A 13,075-nucleotide genomic window follows, 5' to 3' on the forward strand; every position below is an offset into this window, starting at 1 on the left:
AGACCACTCAAGACCACATGAGACCAAGCACAAGACCAGTATATTTAAAGACCTCCAGTCTGAATTTTAAGTCACAAGCTCTTCAAGTGAACTGCAACAAAAGCATTCCTTTGTCATTGTTCTCACTGTTACTTGTGACTGGTCTTGTGTCGATATGGTCACATGATGGTCTCGACTAAAACACTGACAAAATAACCCAACAACTTCAGGGTTAACATTGGAATAAAATTGACAGAACTTGATGACATTGATTGGTTTCTCCTAGTAATCCTGGCAGGAGGAATTTCCATTGTGCTTGCAGCATGAGAGGCTCTGCTATAAAATGCTGATCCACCAAAGAGGGTGCTATTACCATCCCATGAAGCCTACTACATCACACAATGGTAATGGAAAGATTAAAGGGAAAAAAAGAACTGAACACTGCCTTAATGGCACAGTGGTAATGGAACGAGGAAAAAAAGAACTGAACACTGCCTTAATGGCGCAGTGGTAATGAAAAGAGAAAAAAGAACTGAACACTGCCTTAATGGCACTGTTGTGGACTCAATATGCTTCCAGGCTTTTACAAGTTGTTGTAATAAAGAGACGAAGGACTAGCGTTAGAGTGACCTTTGTTGCTTCCTTTATCTCTTTGCTGGACTTTGTGAAGTAATACAGTATGTGGCAGTATTCAACAAGTGTGTTGGTTAACCTGTTCATAAACAATGAGAAATATGCACTCATAAATACAATGCACAAGTGAAGTAAGAGTTTCAAGCTGTCGATTATAAACCACCTCAGGATCTGCACTTATCTGTGTCACTTCACCAGTAAATGTAAGTTGAGACAAAGCTTTAAAAAATATTAAACAAAATACATGTGTAAGCAAAAATACAAGTATTGGTTTTCAGCCACTTCTAAGTATTAAATCTATTAATTTAAACCAAAGAAAGATGCATAAAGCCTGAATAAAAAGGAATCAACTAGAGAGAGTAAACATTAACTACGATTCTCAAAACTTGGAGAAACTACGTCTTCCAGTCTAAAAATGATGCGCAACCGCCAAAGCACACTTTTCGGGGAAACGCCTGCAAAGAGACTACGCTAAGGCAAATCACCCGCAAAAATATGGTCTGTCTCAACTTAATCCTCCGTGCCAAACTAAACAAAAATAGTTCCTGCAAGGAACCAACTACATGTAACCATTATCACTCTCCCTTACGGGATGATAACAAACTGCATGAATCTACAACTTCTAATCAAAGGCCAGTAACATAGAAATTACTTCAGAAAACTCTAAAGGGGGCACTCAAATCTTCAAAATGTTCCAAGATAGTGTGTACAAACAGTGGCGAAGCTCAGCGTAAAGGGGCAGAAGAAAGTCACGAAAACCTCCCCCTAAGGCCAAAATAACAAATACCTAAGGGCAAGGAATAATAAAGGGTGAAATAACATACCTTCTCAAACTGGTTGTAACATCTAAGAGAAATAAATGGTTCTGGAAGTCACAAAGAGCGACACATTAAGAGACGAAACTCGGTAGCAAACTGCTGTGAAATCGTGAACTAGATACATGAACAAACTCATGTGTGGAGCTAGTCTCCAATCCAGCCGCAAGGGGCTAACAAGAAGTGCCGGACGTCTAACTCATGACATTCCAGGCCCCTAGAAAAGTGACCGGATGTCACAAGCAAACCAAACAGTAACATGCAAATACGATATGAACAAGACTATATGTGTACCGAAGAGTCTGAACCGTTACAAGATAACTGTCCATCCCTTTCATTACTGGTCCAAACGGAAACAATATTCCAAAGTTTGATCAGTTAACAATCCATGAGGTGTCAGATGTCGGTGTGTTCATCTTGCTTCATCAGATGCACAAGTTTTGTCACGGGCCTGGTAGCGCAAGTACTGCCTGCGAACTTGACTTCGACCACGCTGACGAGGCCATCACCTCCAGGATGGAGAGTACTCGGGCGTGACCATCTGCAGTTTCGACCAGCTGGAAAATTAGAGGCATCCAGTATCGCAGTGCTCTGGGATCCACCACTTGACATCACTGACAGGGTCTTGGTTTTTCTCGAGTGGAATTTCTTCCGTTCTGGGTCCCCAGGCTGCACCGGGACATTCTCAGGGGTTCTGGGCCAGCATTGAGGAGGTAGTTTCAGGTACTTTGGCCCCTTGATGACCTCCTTAATGTCCGCAGCAGTACCACCCCTGGACACTACATCGGTGAAGTTCTGGTCAGTTGGCACGAAAGAGACATCAGTTAAAGGATCAAAGTCAGCTGTGATTTCTCCTACCCGGCAAGTGACATAGGAGCAAAATGACTTTGACTGCCCACGGAGCCAACTGATGACTGTCAAACTATCAGTCCAAATCCTGGAGTAGGCGATGTTGAGCCGCAAAGCTTTCTTGAGGGTGACCATTAGTCTGGCAAGCAACAGGATTGCCTGGAGCTCTTTCTGTGGCATGCTCATCTGTCTCAGTAATGTGAGTCTAGACCTCGCTGCGACGAAAGACAGTTGTCCCTCAGCTTCCTCGGACTCTGACCATCGCAGCCACACACCAATGCCCATGGCGTCCTCTGATGCGTCACTTGCTCCATGAAGGGAAACACCTGGCAGGGGTCTTTTTCCCTTGAACCTGTCTGGGATTAGGCAACGTGGGATCTCAACGCTAACTGCCTCCTCCAGATCTTTGGTGATACTCTTCAGCATGCTGCATAGTTGTGGCCTATTATTCATTGGAGGATCCCAGTCTATGTTCATCTGCCAGAGCTTTTGCAGCATGATCCTTGGATGTATGACAACTCTGGCAAGCATCCCAAAGACATCATAGAATGATGCTGTGTATGCTAAGATCTTGTGCTTTGTAGGACTGGATCAGCGAATGGTGTCACTGCTTTCACACGCAATGTGTCGGATGAGAGATCCCATGTTGTTCCCAACACACTTGCTGTCTCACTGCTCTCCTTGACATCACATACCTCTTTGAGGTTTGATTGCCACTTTCGGATGTTAAACTTTCCTTTCTCCAAAGTTTTGATTAGTATTGACTTCAGATCAAGTGCCTCATTGACGTCCACGACCAATTCACTCAGGTCTTCCATATGAAAGTGTTCGACGACCACTCGCTGTAGCTGATCATCATCAGGGGCGAGCTCACGAGCTACATGCCTCATCGTGACTATTGCTGCAGTCGGTGAGGGCTTGTCTCTGAAGGTTACTTTGGTGACCTTATAGACCTGCATTGGGTGGTTGGGGCTCTCTCTGAATACGAACTGGTGAAAGCATGCCTCTTTTTGAGGAATCTTGATCACCTGGAACATTTTTGATATATCCGCAATCACTCCGACTTTGTTCTCCTGGAGCCGCAGGGCCACTTCAAGGAGGCTGGCATTAACATTCTCCCCCTTGATCAGGCAGTCATTCAGGGAGTGTCCTTGATACTTTGCCTTTCCATCGTACATGACTGTGACTGGCGTTGTCTCTGAATCTTTCAGGACGGCGAAATGAGGGAGGAACCACATCTTTCGACCTGCTTCTCTATCTCGTTCAAGTTCCTCCTGTGTCACATGTCTGGAGACACCTCTAGCCAGTTGGTCCCTCATCTGCCAGTAGTAGATCTCCCATTCTTCAGGCCAATGCCGGAATTGGGTTTCAAAGCTCTGCTGCCGTTTGACTGCATAGTCGTAGTTACCAGGGAGTCCATCTGGGGATCGCTTCCACGGCAGGTGGACTTCATAGGAGCCATCAGGAAGTTGTGTCACACTCTTGTGCATGGTCTCAGTGGCGGTTTTCTCTTCATCAGAAAGACACTTGCACCTTCCAGGTTCCAGCCCAGCTGTCTCAAGTCCAAGGAACTCTTTCAAGGAGCCGGATGCTGCTACGTTGATGTAGTTGACAAGTGGTGCAGTGTTGGCTGCCGAACCACCCTGAATAAACCAAGCGGGCATCGTACTGCAACTGGGTCATCTGATCTGCCGCCTCTGATGAACTCTTCCCATACCATGAGGTGTGAGTTGTCGACGCTGAGCAGCAGGTTAATGACCGGAGATGGAGCAGCATTGATCTCAACATTTGTCAAGTGTTCATACGTCTGTAGCTGTTCTTGAAGTCAGACGGGTGCATCCCCACAAGGCCTTTCGATCTCAGTAACAGTTATTGGGTAGGTAAAGCTACCGCTCACATCCCCAATTTCACAGTTTAGGATCCTCAGCTTTCGTTGGATCTGACCACCACCAGCCAGGCTGAGGTCGTGGTTTTGGAAGATGTCATCCTCCTTCCTAGGAAGATTCTTGTCCTCAAGAGTGTCTTCCTCGTCGAGGAGGATGCCTACAAGTTGTCGTTTGTTGCCACATCGGAGGTAACCCATAACTGTGGGCAGGGTAGCTTGTAGCTTTCCAACTGGGATTGCCAGTGAGAACTTCGTCATGCTGTTGGACTGGGCTGATCTCTCATTGCCAGCCCGGTTTATGGGATTGCTCATAGTGCCCTGGTCATTATTTCCATAGACCTTGGGGCAGATGGAGGCAAAATGTTCATCACTCCTACATGTCTGAATGAACTGGCACTGTCGGTGGTCATGAGGAGGCTTGCCCACTACACAGTTGTTGATGTGTCCACATCAGGTGCAGACATAATTTTCCTTCACGACGTCATACTTTTCTTTCAATTGTAGACCCTGAAACTTGTTACTATCTTCAGATAGTGGGTGTTTGAGTCTTTGTGCAAGGCACACTTGGGGGTATCTGAATGAGGACCTTTGCCTTGCTTCCACTCCGAGTTGACAGAGACTGCGTTGGCGGGTCTGGTCATCTTGCCTGTTCTGTTCGGTGCTGAGAATTCTGTATGTGCAGGTTTGGCCTTATGAAATAACAGTTGGCTGTACAGCTACTTGACAAGACCAGTGAGTGTATCAGATGTGCTATCATCCCTTACACTCTTGTAAAAGGTGATGCTGTGTTCTTCAGGAAGTTTCTGTCTTATGTTACTCAGCATAAACCGACTGTTCAGCTCTCCAGAAAGACCAATTGTCGTCTGTGTCTCAAATGTCTGGAGTGACTGGACGAACCGTCTCAAGGTTGACCTTTCCTTTGATTTCATATGACTTCAAGTCACCGAGCTCTTTCAGCAGGCTATCGACAATCTTGTCTTCATCTCCATAATATTCATCCAACACCTGCCAAGCACGTTGAACATTGATGCATCCTTTGATCATATTACGTTCCCTGCTATTCACCATTGCTTCTGTGAGCTGGTAGAAGCACTCAATCTCGGTCAAACCACCTGCACAGTGGGTGAACAGTTTCCTAAATCACTTATAGTCCTTCAGATCTTCGCTGAAAGTCGGGTATTTCATCCGTGCCATCTTTGGGGTAGAAGATGTTGCTGGGGTTGTTGTAGCCGATGTTGAAGGGGTTGTAGTAGTTGGTGTTGATGGGGTGGTGGGCTGAGATGGTGTGGGTGGAGCTAGACTAGACATCGGCGTCGAGATTCCTGGGCTCACAGGTGTTGAAGGACCTGGTGACGTGATGTGCGTTTCAGGGGTTGATGCTGCATCCACACTACTTGAGGGTTGAGTGGTAATGGAAAGAGAAAAAAAGGACTGAACACTGCCTTAATGGCACAGTGGTAATGGAAAGAGGAAACAAAGAACTGAACACTGCCTTAACGGCACAGTGGTAATGGAAAGAGGAAAAAAAGAACTGAACACTGCCTTAATGGCACAGTGGTAATGGAAAGAGGAAAAAAGAACTGAACACTGCCTTAATGGCACAGTGGTAATGGAAAGAGGAAAAAAAGAACTGAACACTGCCTTAATGGCACAGTGGTAATGGAACAAGGAAAAAAAGAACTGAACACTGCCTTAACGGCACAGTGATAATGGAAAGAGAAAAAAAGAACTGAACACTGCCTTAATGGCACAGTGGTAATGGAAAGAGGAAAAAAGAACTGAACACTGCCTTAATGGCACAGTGATAATGGAAAGAGGAGAAAAAGAACTGAGCGCTGCCTTAATGGCACAGTGATAATGGAAAGAGGAAAAAAAGAACTGAACACTGCCTTTATGGCGCAGTGGTAATTGAAAGAGGAAAAAAGAACTGAACACTGCCTTAATGGCACAGTGGTAATGGAACAAGGAAAAAAAGAACTGAACACTGCCTTAATGGCACAGTGGTAATGGAAAGAGGAAAAAAGAACTGAACACTGCCTTAACGGCACAGTGGTAATGGAAAGAGGAAAAAAAGAACTGAACACTGCCTTAATGGCGCAGTGGTAATGGAAAGAGGAAAAAAGAACTGAACACTGCCTTAATGGCACAGTGGTGATGGAAAGAGGAAAAAAGAACTGAACTCTGCCTTAATGGCACAGAGGTGATGGAAAGAGGAAAAAAAGAACTGAACACTGCCTTAATGGCACAGTGGTAATGGAAAGAGGAAAAAAAGAACTGAACACTGCCTTAATGGCACAGTGGTAATGGAAAGAGGAAAAAAGAACTGAACACTGCCTTAATGGCACAGTGGTAATGGAAAGAGGAAAAAAGAACTGAGCACTGCCTTAATGGCACAGTGATAATGGAAAGAGGAAAAAAAGAACTGAACACTGCCTTTATGGCGCAGTGGTAATTGAAAGAGGAAAAAAGAACTGAACACTGCCTTAATGGCACAGTGGTAATGGAACAAGGAAAAAAAGAACTGAACACTGCCTTAACAGCACAGTGGTAATGGAAAGAGGAAACAAAGAACTGAACACTGCCTTAACGGCACAGTGGTAATGGAAAGAGGAAAAAAAGAACTGAACACTGCCTTAATGGCGCAGTGGTAATGGAAAGAGGAAAAAAGAACTGAACTCTGCTTTAATGGCACATTGGTAATGGAAAGAGGAAAAAAAGAACTGAACACTGCCTTAATGGCACAGTGGTAATGGAAAGAGGAAAAAAAGAACTGAACACTGCCTTAATGGCACAGTGGTAATGGAAAGAGGAAAAAAGAACTGAACTCTGCTTTAATGGCACAGTGGTAATGGAAAGAGGAAAAAAGAACTGAACACCGCCTTAATGGCACAGTGGTAATGGAAAGAGGAAAAAAGAACTGAACACTGCCTTAATGGCACAGTGGTAATGGAAAGAGGAAAAAAAGAACTGAACACTGCCATAATGGCACAGTGGTAATGGAAAGAGGAAAAAAAGAACTGAACACTGCCTTAATGGCAGAGTGGTAATGGAAAGAGGAAAAAAAGAACTGAACACTGCCATAATGGCACAGTGGTAATGGAAAGAGGAAAAAAAGAACTGAACACTGCCTTAATGGCAGAGTGGTAATGGAAAGAGGAAAAAAGAACTGAACACTGCCTTAATGGCACAGTGGTAATAGAAAGAGGAAAAACGAACTGAACACTGCCTTAATGGCACAGTGGTAATGGAAAGAGGAAAACAGAATTGAACACTGCCTTAACGGCACAGTGATAATGGAAAGAGGAAAAAAAGAACTGAACACTGCCTTAATGGCACAGTGGTAATGGAAAGAGGAAAAACGAACTGAACACTGTCTGAATTCCCTGATCTACATCACAGCAGTAGCGCCCTCACTTATCCAGAAAAGCGGACAAATTTGAATATATATAGCAATGAAATATTCTCTAAATTGAAAACTTCAGAGGACCAGACATTTCAATCCTAGTAGAATCTTTCTCCCAGGTACGTTTTCAAATTTCAACCAATTGAATTTTTAGTGACATGTACATAATATAAAACTGAACATTTGGAAGTGTAAATATAGAGAGGTTTGACCTAAAATATACTGAAATACATGCAAGGTCTGAATATTCTGTCTAGTTGGTCGTTTAACATATTGAAATTTCTCTTTTGTTATTTAAATACATGCAAATGTGCTGTGCCCTCTGACCTTTTCGAAATTGCGCAATCCTAACCTTTAAATATAAGTTCCGAAATTATATCTATCAAGAGGCCTACGGCCTGGTGGTTAGCGTGCTGGCCGCCAGGCCAGGGGACCCCGGTTCAAATCCCGGGGTCCCCGGAAAAGGAGGTTTTTTTTTTTTTTTTTTTTTATATACTAAGTTTTTTAACAAAATTGTGCATGCCCACCTGGAATTGAACCCAGGTCCTTGTGCATTGCAGTTAGTGTCCTTAACCGCTATGCCATAGCACTTTCTTGAAAAAGTGTGCTCGTTTCTAAATGTTAAACCTTCCATTGTTTGGACTTAGAATATTTTTCAGCCAAACTCTGTACTGGAGATGGGCAAGGGTGGAAGTCCCATGGCCTGGAAGCCTGATAGCTGATAGGACGGGTAGGAGTGGATGGCTGAGGGCTTGGGACTGTCAGTATTTGAGCTCTAAGGATCCCATGGAGTTGAAGGACAGCTTCTAAATGTTCCATATTGCTATTGGGTTAATTGTAGCCCTTATAAGATTGAGACTTAAAGGCTCCAAGAGGGAACTTTATATAAGGAGCTTGGAAGATGTTGGCAGGGCTTCCATGTAGGATGAGGCTGTAATGCAATGTAAAATCTAAAGATGGAAACAGATGTACCTCTGGCAGTGTAAAATGGTCCAAATTAGGAGAAGGGTGAAGTGGAAAGTACTACAGTTTAACAAATAGATATACATGTACAAACAAGTTGTTCAGCTAGTTTAGATAAATGAGCATTTATTTCAATTGCAAATAGAAATTAACTGGTCGTAGCAGTAAATGTTGATTATTTACATACACACAAAGCATTTTTGCAAGGTAATATTTTCAAATGAAAGAAATTTCATGTCAGTGCTAAAACTTAAAGGTCCTTAGAATGCACTTAAAGGTGTTTCGTGAAAAATACTGTTTTAGACATTAATTTGGAAATTGGTTAAATTTAAACATGTTGGCTGCAAAAAATAGTTCTCTTATTAAAAAAAAAAATTTAAATCAAATATTTCTTTCATGCACAAAGTAAGGCCCCCAGAGTGTTTTCAAAAATTACATTTTTGCAGTAATGACCTTTCAGCACCGAGCCAACAATTTGTGACTTGCCGTTTGCAGTTTTGTGATAATTTTAAGTGAAAAACTTTTTTTTCTAGTGCTCTGGCAATGTGGATGTACAACTTGGAATACAAAATGCACATGGAATTTTGCCCAGGGAAAACTTAAAATAAAGATGAACAAAGAAATCAATTGCCACAGGATTTGAACCTGCGACCTCTGGAACACCGTACCAGTGCTCTACCAACTGAGCGATCCAGCCCTACATTGGAGGTTCTTCCCATTTGTCAATATCTCTGTTCTGGAGCAAATTTGTTAAAAGTGAGGTTCAGAACAGCCTCTGGGTTGACTGAATAGTGCTAGTATTATGGCTGCCTGAATGGGAACACCATTCAATTTTTAAAAGCATGCAACAGTTACAAGCTTTTAGTCCTCAAACGAAGCAGTATCAAAGTGTCTAGAGTCTTTCCAAATGGTCATTATTTGCAAATTTTGAAGTACATGTATAGCATCGTGATAACTTAAATGTAAACACGAATGTTTTTAAATGTGCATAAATATGAGTCAATGCGTTATGATGAAAAGAAATAAATTAACGGCGAACCATAGTCTTTCTTCAAAAGCAAACTGACCAATTGTCTATTCAATTTACAGAGTACCTCTTAAGTTATGAATACTTGGATGTAAGTACAGTACAACGTCACTATACTGAACAATGCGGTTTACGGAACATGCCTCTTGGCTCCCAAATTTTCTGCACACTTTGACTGAACATCATAAATTTGTTTCAAATTAAAGGAAAAAATTTAGGACTGATAACAGTGAATCAAAAGTTAAAATGTCAATTAACTCCAAAATTTGAACGGCCATGTTATGAGCCAATAGAAAAACAATTTCGCGCAATCACACTGTGTAAGGGAAGCGAAAATTTCTTTTGATGTAGTGGATTTGTTGATTGATGTAAGTGGACGGTAAGGTTTAACCAGGTTAATACACTTGTAAATTGCGTAGGTTCAAGTTGAGTTTAGAGACTCTTTGCATGGGTTATTGAAAGGGTCTGTCTCTAATAGAAACCTATGTCCCTCCCCCTTTGCTTCCCTTACACAGTGTGATTGCGCGAAATTGTTGAATTATTCAAGCAAAAGGACAGTTGTTCCTGTTGTCAGAAGTGACTTTTTTTTTACCATTGACATTCTCATTCTAAATTGCTGTTCGGTGCCGGTGTTGCATTGCAGATCTCTGCGATAAGGTCGATTCGCGATTGCTGCTTCATCGCTGTAAAGTTGCATGCGTCAAAGTACATGTGCTTATATATTGTGTCCAATGTTGAATAACTTGTGTATTGTTGTACTTTTAATCACTCAGTTGACCATTAACATGGAGTTTGAGGATTTTTTGAAATTAGGACAGGAGATAGGTCTGGAAGGGTTAGAGCTGGTTGAGTTTGCTCGTGAGCGAGAGCAATTGCTTGAAAAGAAACAGCAGGATCACTACGACAGGGAAGAACGCAGAATTGAACGTGAGGAGAAACAAAAGGTAAGAGACCACGAACGTGAAATGAAGGCGTATGAACTGCGGATTGCGCAGGAACATGTACCTCCTGTTAACCCTGCTCCTGGAGCCTCGAGTACATTGATGTACACTCGGAGCTCGGCGAAACCCCCCAAACTTCCTTGTTTTAATGATCAGACAGATGACATAGATGCCTACCTCAGACGATATGAACAGTTTGCGGAACTGAACGGTTGGCCTGAAGATGAGTGGAGCCTGTCTCTTAGTGCCCTTCTTAAAGGCAAAGCTTTAGAAGTATTTTCACGATTACCAGCAGAAAAGGCTAAGGACTTCTCTGAAGTAAAAACCGCACTTCTTAATCGTTTCAGACTTACAGAGGAAGGCTTCCGGCTGAAATTTAGAACGTCAAAACGGGAAGTGGGTGAGCGATATGCTCAATTCGCAGATCGGTTGAAAGGATATGTGGAAAGGTGGGTTGAATTAGGGAAGACAGAAAAATCGTATAATAAAGTTGTAGACCTTTTTGTTTCTGAGCAGGTCCTCGAAGTAGCGGACAAAGACCTCGCACTCTACGTGAAAGAACGAAAGCCGAAGGACCTTGCTGAATTGACGAGTATCGCTGATCACTACCTAGAGGCACATGATTGGTTACAGAGAAAACCTGACATGAGAGCAAAGCCATACACCCCTAAGGGTCAAACCCAGACGGGAGGTAAGTACTCGGGTCATAAGAGTCAAACCAATCCACATGACAACCCACACTCTAGTAGACGATGTTACAAATGTAATAAAATGGGCCATATTGCTCAGCACTGTAAGTCAAATCCAAATAATTCCCAACAGTCGAACAAGTCCAATAAGGTTGCAGGTCTGAAGGTAGATACAGAGGCCAAGGAATCAACCCAGACTGGAGCAGCCTGTCTGAACGCGACGGCAAGTCAGTCAGAGGAGATTGAGAAGATAGAAGTTCTACAGACTAACGGCAAGGCGTTTCCATTTATCAGTGCTGCGTGCACCATTGAGCCTTCTATGCCGGTGAGGAAAGGGCTTGTTGGTGAGTTACCTGTAACAGTCCTCAGGGATACAGGGTGTAGTACTGTTGTTGTCCGCCGAGATGTAGTACGAGATGACAACTTGACAGGGCGCATTCAACCGTGTATCCTTTTAGATGGAACAGTCCGGCGAGTGCCAGTTGCCCAAATAGATGTGAACTCTCCTTTTTTCAGTGGTCATGTTGAGGCCTTATGCATGGATAATCCTTTATATGATTTGATTATTGGAAATGTCACAGGAGCTAGAGATCCGCAGAATCCAGATGAGTCATGGCAACCTCCTCCAGCACAGACAGTGACCGCGGAGACACCGCTGACCGAGACCGTTGAGACTCCAGGTGGAGCAGTAGAAACCCGTGGGATGAAGGTTCGGAAAGACAGGGCTTTTCAACCACTACTCGTTAAGGAGACCGATGGAGAAACAGTGTCCAAGGAGGAGATTTTGATGGCACAACAACAGGACCCTACTTTGGCAAAGTTGTGGAAACATGTTGCTGACCAAGATCCACCACGTGTGACGGGTAAGGCTAATGTTTCGAAATATGTCAAGTATCGAGGTCTGTTGTTCAGAGAGTTTCAGTCCCCCAAAGTGGACAAAGGCAGAATTATTAAACAGCTGGTGGTCCCTCAGAAGTATAGGGATGAGGTGTTGAAGCTTGCTCATGACTCTCCACTGGCTGGTCATCTAGGTGTAAAGAAGACAACTGACAAACTATGCCTCAGTTTCTATTGGCCAGGTGTTTCTGGAGATGTGCAGAGGTACTGCAGGTCCTGCGACATTTGTCAGCGGACAGTGTCCAAGGGAAGGGAACAGTACCAGTGAAATCACACTAGTTGGGGAGGTATGCTACACCAAGCATTGTGTATGGACCATGCCCTGTTCATTATAGCTGCATTGTACTGTATACCAATATACACTACTCACAAAAATTAAAGGATCAGACATTTGTCTTGGAAAATTTCAGCCAGAAGTGTACCTCATAGACTTTACTTATTGTACACTGAAGCTCATGTTCATGCTTGGTTGAGCACCATAGAATTTGAGACAATGCAATTGGTTAGTCGTGTTTCAGAAGGGTCAAAAGCATTGGGTGATGTGAATTGCTTAGGGTATTGCACAACTTCAAAATGGCCACCTTTCACATCACACGACTCTGAGGTAAGGAAGTGGGAGACTGGGAGTGTCTTAGAGAGTTGGGGGGGGGGCAATGACATGAATGAGACTGGCCAGTACTATCCAACCCTATTGTGGTAAAATGATGTACACGTTTGTGTCTCACTCTAGGACATTCTGAGAAAAAGTGACTGAAATATTGGACCCCTTACCATTTTGTGTTTACTGAGGTTTTGGAAAACTGTGAAGCTGTTTTTTTTTTTACATCTTCAAAGTGCTTCATTTCTGTGATTCAGAATCACAAATAGTTCCCTCACATTACCAGAATATACTCATAAACAGTGCCCTCACATTACTGCGATATCATTCAACTCATAAATAGTGCCCTCACATTACCGCAATATCATTCTAACTGGTAAACAGCGCCCTTACATT

General features: G+C 43.1%; 2 protein-coding genes across 4 annotated transcripts in view; both read left to right on the plus strand.

The window, feature by feature from the left end:
• LOC110986759 (uncharacterized) overlaps positions 1-9,593 on the plus strand; it is a 51,771-nt gene extending 42,178 nt beyond the window's left edge. For 2 of the 3 annotated variants that reach the window (XR_015426417.1, XM_087141087.1), the window contains one exon: positions 266-9,593. Coding sequence is in view for 2 of the 3 variants with exons in the window: in XM_087141087.1 (XP_086997213.1) it covers positions 266-268 (3 nt within the window). In the remaining variant the exon portion in view is untranslated. The remainder of the gene's footprint in view (positions 1-265) is intronic. The other variant, XM_087141086.1, reaches the window with a different exon arrangement.
• A 291-nt stretch (positions 9,594-9,884) lies between these two features.
• Positions 9,885-12,349, plus strand: LOC147798018 (uncharacterized). Its single transcript, XM_087141141.1, has 2 exons — positions 9,885-10,498; positions 11,012-12,349. The coding sequence occupies exons 1-2, from the start codon at positions 10,250-10,252 to the stop codon at positions 12,347-12,349; spliced, it is 1,587 nt and encodes a 528-aa protein (XP_086997267.1). The 5' UTR covers positions 9,885-10,249.
• The last annotated feature ends 726 nt before the right edge of the window (positions 12,350-13,075 follow it).

This window comes from Acanthaster planci, linkage group LG09 (genome assembly GCF_054643075.1).
Source record: "Acanthaster planci isolate LZ-2023a linkage group LG09, COTS_SCS, whole genome shotgun sequence".
In the NCBI taxonomy this organism is placed as follows: Eukaryota; Metazoa; Echinodermata; class Asteroidea; order Valvatida; family Acanthasteridae; genus Acanthaster; species Acanthaster planci.